General features: G+C 38.1%; 1 protein-coding gene across 1 annotated transcript in view; it reads right to left on the reverse strand.

Moving 5' to 3' along the window:
* Positions 1-13,155, reverse strand: part of TAFA4 (TAFA chemokine like family member 4) — a 125,272-nt gene that overhangs the window by 11,429 nt on the left and 100,688 nt on the right. Inside the window, exon 3 of the mRNA XM_061197482.1 lies at positions 5,154-5,309. Within this exon, the coding sequence (XP_061053465.1) occupies positions 5,154-5,309 (156 nt within the window). The remainder of the gene's footprint in view (positions 1-5,153; positions 5,310-13,155) is intronic.

The raw sequence follows: 13,155 nt of genomic DNA on the forward strand, positions 1-13,155 counted from the left end.
CCGCGATAGAGGCCCGCGCACCGCGATGAAGAGTGGCCCCCGCTTGCCGCAACTAGAGAAAGCCCTCGCACAGAAACGAAGACCCAACACAACCAAAAATAAAAATAAAATAAATTAAAAAAAAAAATAGATAACCAACAAGGACCTACTGTATAGCAGCAGGGAACTCTGCTCCGTACTCTGTAATAAGCTAGATGGGAAAAGAATTTGAAAAAGAGTAGAAACATGTATGTGTATAACTGAATCACTTTGCTATACACCTGAAACTAACACAACACTGTTAATCAACTGTACTCCAAAATAAAATAAACAGTTTCCTATAAAAGCAGAAAAAACACATACATTTCAAGAGCACAAGGAACATTCTCCAGGATAGATCACATTATGCCATAACACAAGTCTCAATAAATTTAAGACAACTGAAATCAAGCACTTTCAACCACCCACAGAGGTATGAAACAAGAAAGCAAATTACAAAAAGAAACCTGGAAAAAACACAAACGCGTGGAGACTAAACAACATGTTACCAAAAAAACAATTCGTCAATGAAGAAATCAAAGAGGAAATCAGAAAATATCTCGAAACAAATAAAAATAAAATACAATTTTCCAGAATCTATAGGATGCAGCGAATGTAGTTCTAAGAGGGAAATCTAGTGATACAGGCCTACCTCAAGAAACAAGAAAAATCTCAAACAACCTAACTTACCATCCAAAGGAATTAGAAGAAGAGGAACAAACAAAGCCCAAAGTCAGCAGAAGGAAGGAAAAAATAAATATTAGAGCAGAAATAAATGAAATAGAGACTAAAAAGAAAATAGACAAGATCAATGAAACTAAGAGCTGGTTCTTTGAAAATATAAACAAAATTGATTAACGTTTAGCCAGACTCATAAAGCAAAAAAAAGAAAGGGCCCAAATAAATAAAATCAGAAATGAAAGAGAAGTTACAACCAACACCACAGAAATACAAAGAATCATAAGAGGTTAGTAGAAATAATTATATACCAACAAACTGAACAACCTCAAAGAAATAGATAAACTCCTAGAAACATACATTCTTCTAAGACAATCAGGAAGAAGTAGAAAATGTGAACAAATCGATTACTAGTATTGAAATTGAATCAGTAATCCAAAAACTCACAACAGGATACCAAGGGGGAAGTGGGGGTTGGGATGAATTGGGAGATTGGGATTGACATATATACACTATCAATACCAAGTATAAAATAGATAACTAATGAGAACCTACTATATAGCACAGGGAACTCTTCTTCGTGCTCTGTGGTGACCTAAATGGGAAGGAAATCCACAAATGAGGTGATATGTGTATACATATTGCTGATTCACTTTGCTGTACAGCAGAAACTGACACAGCAGTGTAAAGCAACTATACTCCAGAAAACAAAACAAAAAAACCCCTCACAACAAAGTCCAGGACAGATGTCTTCAGAGATGAATTCTATAAAACATTTAAAGAAGAGTTAATACTTATCCTTTTCAAATTATTCCAAAAAGTTAAAGAGGAAGGAATGCTTCCAAACGCATTATCCTTATACTAAAACTATAGACAAAGACTCTTCACCAAAAAAAGAAAAAAGAAAGACAATTACTGGCCAACATCCCTGATGAAGATAGAAGCAAAAAACCTCAACAAAATATTAGCAAACCTAATTCAAGAGTACATTAAAAAGACCATATGCCATGATCAAGTGGGATTTATTCCAGGAATTCAAGGATGGTTCAATATCTGCAAATCAATCAATGTGATGCACCACATTTACAAAATAAATGAGAAGATCATACAGTCATCTCAATAGATAAAGAAAAAGCACTTGACAAAATTCAACATCCAGTTATGATTAAAACCTCTCAACAAAGTGAGTATAGAGGGAATGTACCTCAACATAATAAAGGCCATATACAATAAACCCACAGTTAACATCACACTCAATGGTGAAATGCTGAAAGCTTTTCCTCTAAGATCAGGAACAAGACAAGGATCCCTACTATCATGACTTTTACTCAACACAGTGTGGGAAGTCCTAGCCACAACAATCAGACAAGAAAAAGAAATAAAAGTTATCCAAATTAGAAAAAAAGAAGCAAAACTGTCACTGTTTGCAGATGACATGATAGTATAATATTAAAAAAACCTTAAAGGCTCCACCAAAAAACTATTAAAACTGATAAGTGGATTCAGTAAAGTTGCAGGATACAAAAATCAATATACATAAATCTATTGTATTTCCATAGACTAATAACAAACTAAGAAAAATTAAGAAAACAGTCATGTGTGGGATAAGCGAACCCTCATACACTGTTGTTGGGAATTTAAATTGGTGCAGCCACTATGGAAAACAGGATGGAGATTCCTCAAAATACTAAGAATAGAACTACCATATGATCCAGCAGCTACCCCACTTCTGGCTATCTACCCACAGAATACAAAAACACTAACTGGAAAAGAAATATGCGCCTCTATGTTCACTGCAGCATTATTTACAATAGCCAATGTATGGAAATAATCTAACTGCCCATCAACAGATGAATGGATAAAGAAGATGTGGTGTATATATATACAATGGACTATTACCCAGCCATAAAAAAGAATAAAATTCTGTCATTTGCAACAATGTGAATGTATCTAGAGGGTATTATGCTAAGTGAAATAAGTCAGACAAAGAAAGACAAATAACATATTATTTCACTTATATGTGGAATCTAAAAAAAAAGAAAGAAAAAAAAAGAACAACAAACAAAACCAAACAGAAACAGACTCACAGATGCAGAAAAAAAACTGGTGGTCTCCAGAGGGGAGAAGTGTGGGAGGTTGGACAAAATAGGTGAAGAGAATTAAGAGGTACAAACTTCCAGTTATAAAATAAGCCATGGGGATGTAATATACAGCACAGGGAATATAGTCAATAATATTGTAATAATTTTGTATGGCAACAGATGGTTGACTTATCCTGGTGATCAGTATGTAATGTTTATCAATGTCAAACCACTATGTTGTACACCTAAAACTACCATAATATCGTATGTCAACTATACTTCAATAAAAACATTAAAAGTCTTTACAACTGTTAATTAAAAATTAAATAAAATCTACAGAGGCAAGCAACCATTGTTGTTACCTTTCGAAATGAATCTGTGATTAGTGAAGATGAACTCATTCTCTCCTGTGCTAAAACTCATCATGCGCCAGCCACTGCGGGGAGATGTAAATAAGAGACCCAGTTCCCATCCTCAAGCAACTTGCAGACTAATGGGAAGCATACATTCGACAAGTTTTTACAACAAAACAAGATGCACATCATGAACTGGAAGTATGGGGAGATACAAGAACATATAGAAGACTTGAAAGGAGACTAGGCATTAAGTGGACAGATGTGTGTTGGGGGGATGAAGGCAGCGATTCAGGCAATGGATATAGAAAGGTGAAGTGCAGAGATGAAAGGGAACAGAAAAGACTCCAGTTTGCCTGGGGTACAGTAGTTCAAAGAAAAAAGTAAGACAGAACGAGATTACGCAGGGCTTCATCAGCCAAGCCATGGTAAGGAATTTGGATTTCATTTTAAAGACAGTGGAAAGTCACTGAAGTGTGGTTTTAAATATGGGAGTGACGTAATGAGTTCTGTTTCTGTAGAAGGATCATTCTGGCTACAGCGTGAAAATTGGAAGACGAAGAGTAGTAAGCTCAGCAGAACGTAATTAGGCCCTTAGACTGTGGAGGTGACAGTGGGGTAGAGAAGAGTGGACTGATTTGAGAGAGAGCAAGGAGACAAAATGAGTATGATCTGGATTCAGTAATGGAGCAAATATATACACTAAACTGTCCCAGCTGGGGAGACAAACTTAGCAATTTTTTTTTAATGTTAAAGATCCTTACCTTTTTTTTATAGGCCTACAATCCTTTATCTTTAAGCCCCAAATCCAAAAAGCTCTGAAAATGGCAAGAATTTCTTTAGAATGGCAGCAATACCTGACTTGAATTAACATGAGCTTCTTCATCTTGCCTTATCCCATCCGGCATGAATATTCATATATTTTACTGTATAAATATTAATATCTGTGATTATGGGGTGCAACTGCAGAAGACATTAGGTCTGTTAGGTAATAGATAGGCATATGCACTATGTTGCCTTAACTAAATCTGACAGAATCTGAATTCAGCAACACATTTGGCCCCCAGGGTTTCTGGTGAGGAATTCTAGATGGGAAATTTTCCACGTTCACTTTCCAGTTTGACAGGTGGCTGAGATCATGCTGATACATAGCACTGGTATGTATACAATACATGTACACCATACAGTCTATAAATGTGTGTCTGTTTGGTAGGGCAGGTGGGATGTGGTTAATTATTGTCGACTGTATGATTCTAGAGATAAGAATGTGTGTGTGTTTTAACTGCTGACCTTTAGAAATGCATCAGATAAGACAGGAAGTGTTCATTTTCAAGGAGGTTTCACACCACTGTAGAGAAACTGCTACAAGACTTAACCTCATGCATCTGTCCCCCTGGGCACTGATACTTGTTTCTAACAAGGTGTCTGCTGGAAGGAGCCAGGGGGCATCAAAAGGAATCAATCCCAGGCCTCCACCTACAACCATCAACATTGATTCATTTTTTTTCTAAACCACTGGCACCGTATTCTGCTAGGGGATAGGGAAACAACAAATGAATGATATCCCAAACTATTCTCAGGGAACTTGCTCCAAAGATGTTGTATAAATAGTAAACTAGAAATGATGAGAATATTAGTCTATAACATCAAACACGAGGTGAGAAAACCAGGTTGCTGACTTTCTGAATAGAGTTTTAGAGGAGGCAGAAGAGCATGTCTAGGGAAGAAACTGCTCCAGTGGGTGATATTTGGACAGAGAGTTGGGCAAGCAGAAATCAAAGCATATCTTCCTGATTGTCCAGTAACAGAACTCCTCATTGGTACCTCTTGGGAGACATCATTAATACCCTACTCATTAAGAAATTTGTGGGGTTATATTTATGTTCATTTTTTAAATGACACTGACATAGTTGACGTAGGTGCAGCCCTAGTTTTCTTTGCGTTGCAAAGACAACAAAGGAAGGGGGTTCTTTAGTGTTAGGTCCTTTTGCAACATTAGTGAAACTGACCAGAAAGGTCTTACCTTCGACACAAGAAGGCTGAGCCCGAGTTGTGCCAGCAACCTGTCCTGGGAAGCAAGAACACTTGACCGTTTGTGATCGCTCCTCTATGCGGTTCTTGTTACAGCACCTGTGCACTGCGACCACCTCACAGGTCCCTTGCTTGATTTGGTGGTGACCTGGTGGATAACAGGGGAGCAAAACAGACCCAGTGCTGTTAGGAAGAAATGAAAGTACCAAGGCCGTGAATGATGTCATGACTACATTTCCCAATTCCATGTATACTATGTTTATGAATCCTTTTTGTTTGTTTGTTTTGATGTAAATTTAAACTTACATAAAGGTGGCAAGAATAGTGCAAAAAACTCCTATAAAACTGAGGTAGACAGAAATTTGGCTTCCAGGACCTTTAGCCCCTGGTATCACACCAAGGGCTATGTTATGTTACTTACATGGCAAAAGAGATTTTGCAGATGTAATTAAGATTATTAATTGGTTAAGTTTAAGAGAGGGAGATTATCCTGGATTATCCCTGTAGAGCTAAGGTGATGAGCCCTTCAAAGCAGAGAGATGAAACAGAAGGCGAATTCAGATTTAAACCATGAGGAGGACTCAAAGCACCACTGCTGGCTTGAAAATGGAGGGGCCAAGAGTCAAGGAAATGGAGACTTCAGTCCTACAACCACAAGGGACTGAATTCTGCCAAAAACCCGGATGTGCTTGGAAGCAGATTCTTCCCCAGGGTCCCCATAAAGGAATGCTCTCCTGTGGATACCTTGATTTTAACCCAGAGAAACCAGCCAAACTGTGCCAGACTTCTCACCTACAGAAACAAGCCGCTAAATTTATGGTAATTTGTCACAGCAACAATAGCAAACCGATATAAGACTTTTTACCTAGATTCCCTAATTGTTAACATGTGACCCCATTTGCTTTATCATTCACTCCCTTTCATATATTTTTCTCAGCCATTTGAGAGTAAGTTGCAGACATGACACTCCTTCACCCCTAAATACTGTGTATTTCCCAAGAATAAAGACTTTCTCTGACATAGTTAACGAATTCAGGACATTTAACATTAATACAATGCTATTATATAACTGACAATCTACAGTCAAATTTTTCCACTTGTCCCAAAAATGTCCTTTAGAGCCATTTCCCCCCCTGCTCAGGATCCAATGCAGAAGCCTACATTATACTTAGTTCACATTTCTTTAGCCTTCTTTAATCAGAAACTATTCCTCAGCCTTTATCTTTCTTGACCTTGACATTTTTAAAGAATACATGTCAGTTATTTTGTAGAATGTTCCTCAGTTTGGATTTGTCTGATGTCTCCTCCTGATTAGAATCAGGTAATGCACTTTTAGCAGATTACCCCAGAAGTGACACTATGTTCTTCTCAGTGCATCATATCAGGAGGCACATAATGTCATTTATCCAGTTTTTGGTGCTGTTACTTTTAATCACATGCTTAAGGTGGTGGCTGCCAGATTTCTCCATTTCTAAAGGTACTATTTTGCCCTTTGTAATTAATAAGCATTTTAAGGGGAAATATATTCAAACTATGTAAACACCCCACTCTTCAAACTCTGACCCACTATTTTTAGCATCCATTGATGACTTCCACCAGAACCAATTGTTAATATTATGGTTGCAAAACTGATTCTATATTAATATTCAAATTATCTCAGATCTAGACAGGAGGAGCCGCTTCATACTGGCAGCTGTGTCATTTTGACATATCCCCATTATTCTTTGAGATCTTAACTAACTTTCTGGCTCAAAAGATGTGCCAGATTTTCCCTGCCCTCATCATTTTTCTCCAAGCAGCCCTGATTGTTTTTAGTGGGGCTTCAGATTTAGAAACCAGGACCTTGGCACAAAGGTTTATTCATTGCTACCAGGGAGTGATTTGGGACTGAAAGTGCAGATAGACCTAGGAAGTGTGTGTGTGTGTGTGTGTGTGTGTGTGTGTGTGTGTGTGTGTGTGTATACAGCATAAGTCCACAGCATAAGTCCACACTGGCATCTCCAATTCCATCCTAGCACCACAGGTTCTCACTGCTCTGTCCACAATTCTATATTTCTATCTCCCATCACCAACAATGATAAAACTGACTTCCATAGTCCTGTAACAAACAGAAAATGGTTTACGTTTAATTTACATTGGAGTTCATTTTATCAGTTACGAGTCTTTTAACAATGGAAAGTGATCTAAGCTCACTTAAGCCAAAGAGAATTTATTGGAAAATTATCAGGAGATTGTAAAACCAAGAGAGAACTTAGCTTAACATTAAGTGGACCCATTCTCATGGCTGGACCTGAGGGAATGATTCCACTCCATGAGTCTGTCGTTTTGTTCAAGGTCATGTCAGCTGTGGCAGCCACCATCTAAGATGGTCCCTAATGCTCCCTGCCTCCTACTGTCCACACGTTTGTGCAGTCCCTTCCCACATGGTACCAGGGTTGGTCTTTATGACCAATAGCGTGCAGAGGAAATGATGATATGTCACTTCCAAAATTAGGTGGTCACCCTTTCTGTGCCTTTTGGATCACTCACTCAAAGGAAACCATGGGATAAGTGGCCCTATAAAGGGGCCCTTGTGGCAAGGAACTGAAGTCCCCTGCCAACAACCCTGTAAGTGAGCTTCTAGGTATATTCCCTCCTACGCTGCACAAGCATTGGTCTGTGTGCCAGTGCCAGTAGCATACATCAGAAGTGATGGTTTATCACTTCCACAGTCAGGTTATAAAAGACAGTGGTGCAGTCCCTTGCTTGCTCATCAGTCACTCTGGAGGAAATCATGCAGTGTGCTGCCATGAGTGAGTTTGGAAGTGGATCCTACAGCCCTAGTCAAGGCTTCAAAGACTACAATCCCAGCCAACAGCTCAACTGCAATCTAACAACCCTGAGTCTGGACCACCAGCCATTCCCAGATTCCTGCTGCTCAAAAACTGTGTAAAATAATATATAGTTGACCTGTGAATGATGCAGGAGTTAAAAGCGCTGACCCCACACACCCAGTCGAAAACCTGAGTATAACTTATGGTTGGCCCTCCTTACTTGTAGTTATGCATCCATGGATTCAGCCAACCACAGGTCGTATGGTACTATAGTACATATTTATTGAAGAAAATCAGAGTAGAGTGGACCTGCACAGTTCAAACCTATGTTGTTCAAGAGCCAACTGTTTGTTGATTGTTTCACGCATCTAAGATGGGGGCTAATTTGTTACACAGCAATGGATAACTAATACGCCAACTCTGGTTATACCAAGATGGAAAGACTTACCTGTGCTCTGATAAAAAAAAAAAAATGGAAACAAGATTGTAGAGGCAATGTTTAGAAATTATTAATGAAAGGCAAGCTTCAGGCACCCTCGAGCACCCTCATGATTTTCAGATACACCATTTACGTATAAATTGTTCTGTGAATTACAAGAAATCTCATCTACTCGTTAAAACAGGTTTCCCCAAGGATTCCCACAGGTTAATGCTTTGCTTGGTTTCTGTTGTTTGGTGTATGTGCTTCGAATAACAAAGCTCCTTTTTAAAATTCTGTATTTCAGATTTTTAATCCATAAAGATAGACCTTCTACAAAGTAACCTCTATATCATGGTGAATTTTTTCTGGCCCTTCCCTGTCATACTATCTTAAATGGTGGAAGCAAAATCCAATTAATGGTGAGAACAAACACTAAGGCAAAGTTTCATTTGTAAAATACATAAAAGCGGAACCAGTACCCAGAGAGTCAAATCGCCAGCATGAGAGAAAGTTTTCAATCCACTACAGAGGAAAACATGAATATGAAAGGAGTAATTACAACTATAAACCTAATTAAATGTTCGAAAGAAGAGTGTTGATTTCCCATAGGTAGTTGTGTACAATTGTAAATAAGTAAAAAATAAAGAGTAATTACAATGTCAGTAAAGTAGCATGGGACTTTAGCACCAAGTAAGCAGAAAAGTGAGGATTGGGAAGAGTTCATGGGGAGATCCTTTCTGTAGTTTCCAATTGCAAATAAGCACTTCAGGTCAAACAGTCCTGGAGAGGTAATGAGTAGCCACGGAGGGGGAAGAGGGGTGGCCGGGATGAATTCATCCTCAGTCTTCTCTCAGTGACCACCCTCCCTGTTGGCCATTGTCTCAGTTTGCTCAGCTGCCACAACAAACTACCACAGACTGGGTGGCTTCAACAACAGACATTGATTTCTCAGAGTTCTGGAAGCCAGAAATCCAAGATCAATGTGCTGGCCAATTCAATTCCTGGTGAGAGCTCTTTTCCTGGCTTTAAACAGCCTCCTTCTTACCATGTCCTCACATGGCAGAGAGAGAGAGAGCACGAGCTCTGGTGTCTCCTCCTTTTTTTCCTAAGGACACCAGCCCTGTTAAATTAGGGCCCACCTTATGACCTCATTTAACCTCTATCACCTCCTCACAGACGCTCTTTCCAGATACAGTCACATTTGGGGGTTAGAGCTTCAACATATGAATTTGGTGGGCGGGGGGGGGGGCACAAACACTCAGTCTATAACAGCCATCATGCCTTAATTAGATTTTTAATGGCCCTAGAGAGTCTATAATGAAAGCAGCTCTAAACCTCATTAAGAAAATAAAAGAAATATGCTTTAGTAACGTCCTAGAATAGTCAAGAAGTGATGTGAACATTCATTAATATTATAGTTTGCTTAGAATTTTGTTGCTATTTAGATAACCATCCACAAATGCAAATAGTTTTTTTTTTTTCTATTCGATCTTGTCTCTGAATAATCAGCTTGCCTGGTCTAGAATTTTATTCATTTATATAGCACCAACTATGGTACTTCATTGATTTTAAGATACATATTTTAACATGTCAGGATGTGTCACAACTGATAGCATCTTACCATTATAATTGGCATTGCTTTTCTTTCTTTGAAATACACAAAACAGCAATATATTTCACAATTGACAGCATCTTAGATTTGATAAAATATGGTAGGTTGCAGGCACTCTTCTAAACTTTCTACAAATATTCTATGTAATCTTTTAAACTGCTACAATACAGGCACTATTTTTATTCCTATTTTACATTAATAAAATGTCCAGAAATTTATTTGCCCAAGTTAACACAACTAGAAAATAGAAAGAGATTCAAACCCAGGCAGTGTCTATGCTCTCACAGCAGAAAATGTAGTAGCTATGGTAGCTAATATTTCACCAAGTACAGCCAAAATAGTATCTCTACCTCAGCAAGTCACAAGATATGGCTCAGTTTCCCACATAAACATCTTTTCTACTTGATAACAATGTTTGTGTGGCTCCATTTAGACAGTCTTTCTAGAAATGTGTGTACTGTTGACATGTGACAATAATCTTTGAATAAGGATGTGCCTCGTTTCTTTGTAATCTTTGTTCCTGGCACAGGAGATGGGTTCTCAGAAACAGGCACTTAAAACTGCTGAAGGAATGATGGCAGAAGACAGGGATCCAGTGTGGGCGATGCACAGAAATCACTGATTATACACGCTTGAGCAGCTCATGTGTTAACACTGTATTAGTCAGTGTTCTCCAAAGAAAGGGAGCCAACAAGATGTGTCCAAGGGTGGACGGATTCATGATGCAGTAAGAGCTGATGTTTCAGTTTGAGTGCAAAAACAGGAAAAGATACATCCCAGTTCAAAGCCTGGAAGAATTCTCTCTTATTCAAGGGGAAGGTTAGGCTTTTTGCTCTATTCAGGCCTGCAGCTGATTGGATGAGGCCCACCCACGTTAGGGAGGGCAATCTGCTTCACTCAATATATAGATTCAAATGTTAATCTTATCCAAAACACCCTCACAGAAACACCCAGAATAATGTGTGACTGGGCACCCCGCCAGTCAAGTTGACATATAAATGTAACCATCGTAAACATCATACAGCTATGTTGTATAGTGTTGCTGGATGAAAAAAAAAAAATGAAAGTAGAAAACAGACAAGAAACTAGTGGCTTAGTTCTCTAAAAACACACAAAAGGAATGCCTTGTTCAATAAGCTTAGTACCAGAAAGTGGCCACTTCAGGTAAATTCACTTAAAACAAAGATGCATTTTCTCTCTTAAACAGCAGGGAACATTTCAGTTGGTGCTCTGTCTTGAAAACTACAGCTAAATACATATACATAAGACCTGTGCAGTAAGTGAGAAGTTGTAGCTGAAATCTCTCATTTCTCTTACTTTAGAGCTTCAGGGTGTGAATTGGAGTATATACGAATGAATTATCCAGAAGTGGAGCCAGGGTCACTGGACAGAAACTGGCCAAAGAGGGGGAAAAAAAAACTGTCCTTTTTTTGCTGTTAACCTTGTCAGTTTCTGGGCCATTTTCCTTCCAGTTTTGTCTGGGCAGGTAGATGGAAGCGTATTTATTTCTATTTATTTACCCAACACTTTCATACAGTATACTATGTGGCAGACACTATTCTCAGTGTTCTTGGAGACATATTTTATAAGTGGGGAAACTTGAAACTTCCTTGATTCCTTTCCACACTTCTGAACTTGCAGTCAGGTTGTATATGTTCTTTTCAAAAAAGGTGACTTAAAATTAATATTGGCAGAATTGTAAAATTTAAGATGCCTGGTTCCTCACTCACCTGAATAATTGATGTATATGACATTAAAAGAGTTATGACAATCCTTACAAAAAAAAATTGATTGCTTTGGGATTGCTATAGAGGATGGATTAACTTTATCTGCTTAAATACATATCTTTTTTTCTTATTAAATATGCTTTTAAACTGAAACCATTTCCACTAAGATCAGGAACAAGACAAGGTTGCCCACTCTCACCACTATCATTCAACATAGTTTTGGAAGTTTTAGCCACAGCAGTCAGAAAAGAAAAAGAAATAAAAGGAATCCAAATCAGAAAAGAAGAAGTAAAACTGTCACTGTTTGCAAATGACATGATACTATACATAGAAAATCCTAAAGATGCTACCAGAAAACTACTAGAGCTAATCAATGAATTTGGTAAAGTAGCAGGATGCAAAGTTTATGCACAGAAATCTCTTGCACTCCTATACACTAATGATGAAAAATCTGAAAGAGAAATTATGGAAACACTCCCATTTACCATTGCAACAAAAAGAATAAAATACCTAGGAATAAACCTACCTAAGGAGACAAAAGACCTGTATGCAGAAAACTATAAGACACTGATGAAAGAAATTAAAGATGATACAAACAGATGGAGAGATATACCATGTTCTTGGATTGGAAGAATCAACATTGTGAAAATGACTATACTACCCAAAGCAATCTACAGATTCAGTGCAATCCCTATCAAACTACCAATGGCATTTTTCACAGAACTAGAACAAAAAATTGCACAATTTGTATGGAAACACAAAAGACCCCGAAGAGCCAAAGCAGTCTTGAGAAAGAAAATCAGAGCTGGAGGAATCAGGCTCCCTGACTTCAGACTATACTACAAAGCTACAGTCATCAAGACAGTATGGTACTGGCACAAAAACAGAAATACAAATCAATGGAACAGGATAGAAAGCCCAGAGATAAACCCACTCACATACGGTCACCTTATCTTTGATAAAGGAGGCAAGAATATACAATGGAGAAAAGACAGCCTCTTCAATAAGTGGTGCTGGGAAAACTGGACAGCTACATGTAAAAGAATGAAATTACAACACTCCCTAACACCATATACAAAAATAAACTCAAAATGGATTAAAGACCTAAATGTAAGGCCAGACACTATCAAACTCTTAGAGGACAACATAGGCAGAACACTCTATGACATAAATCACAGCAAGATCCTTTTTGACCCACCTCCTAGAGAAATGGAAATAAAAACAAAAATAAACAAACGGGACCTAATGAAACTTAAAAGCTTTTCACAGCAAAGGAAACCATAAACAAGATGAAAAGACAACCCTCAGAATGGGAGCAAATATTTGCAAATGAAGCAACTGACAAAGGATTAATCTCCAAAATTTACAAGCAGCTCATGCAGCTCAATATCAAAAAAACCAAACAACCCAATCCATAAATG

This window comes from Eubalaena glacialis, chromosome 7 (genome assembly GCF_028564815.1).
Source record: "Eubalaena glacialis isolate mEubGla1 chromosome 7, mEubGla1.1.hap2.+ XY, whole genome shotgun sequence".
NCBI classification, from domain to species: Eukaryota; Metazoa; Chordata; class Mammalia; order Artiodactyla; family Balaenidae; genus Eubalaena; species Eubalaena glacialis.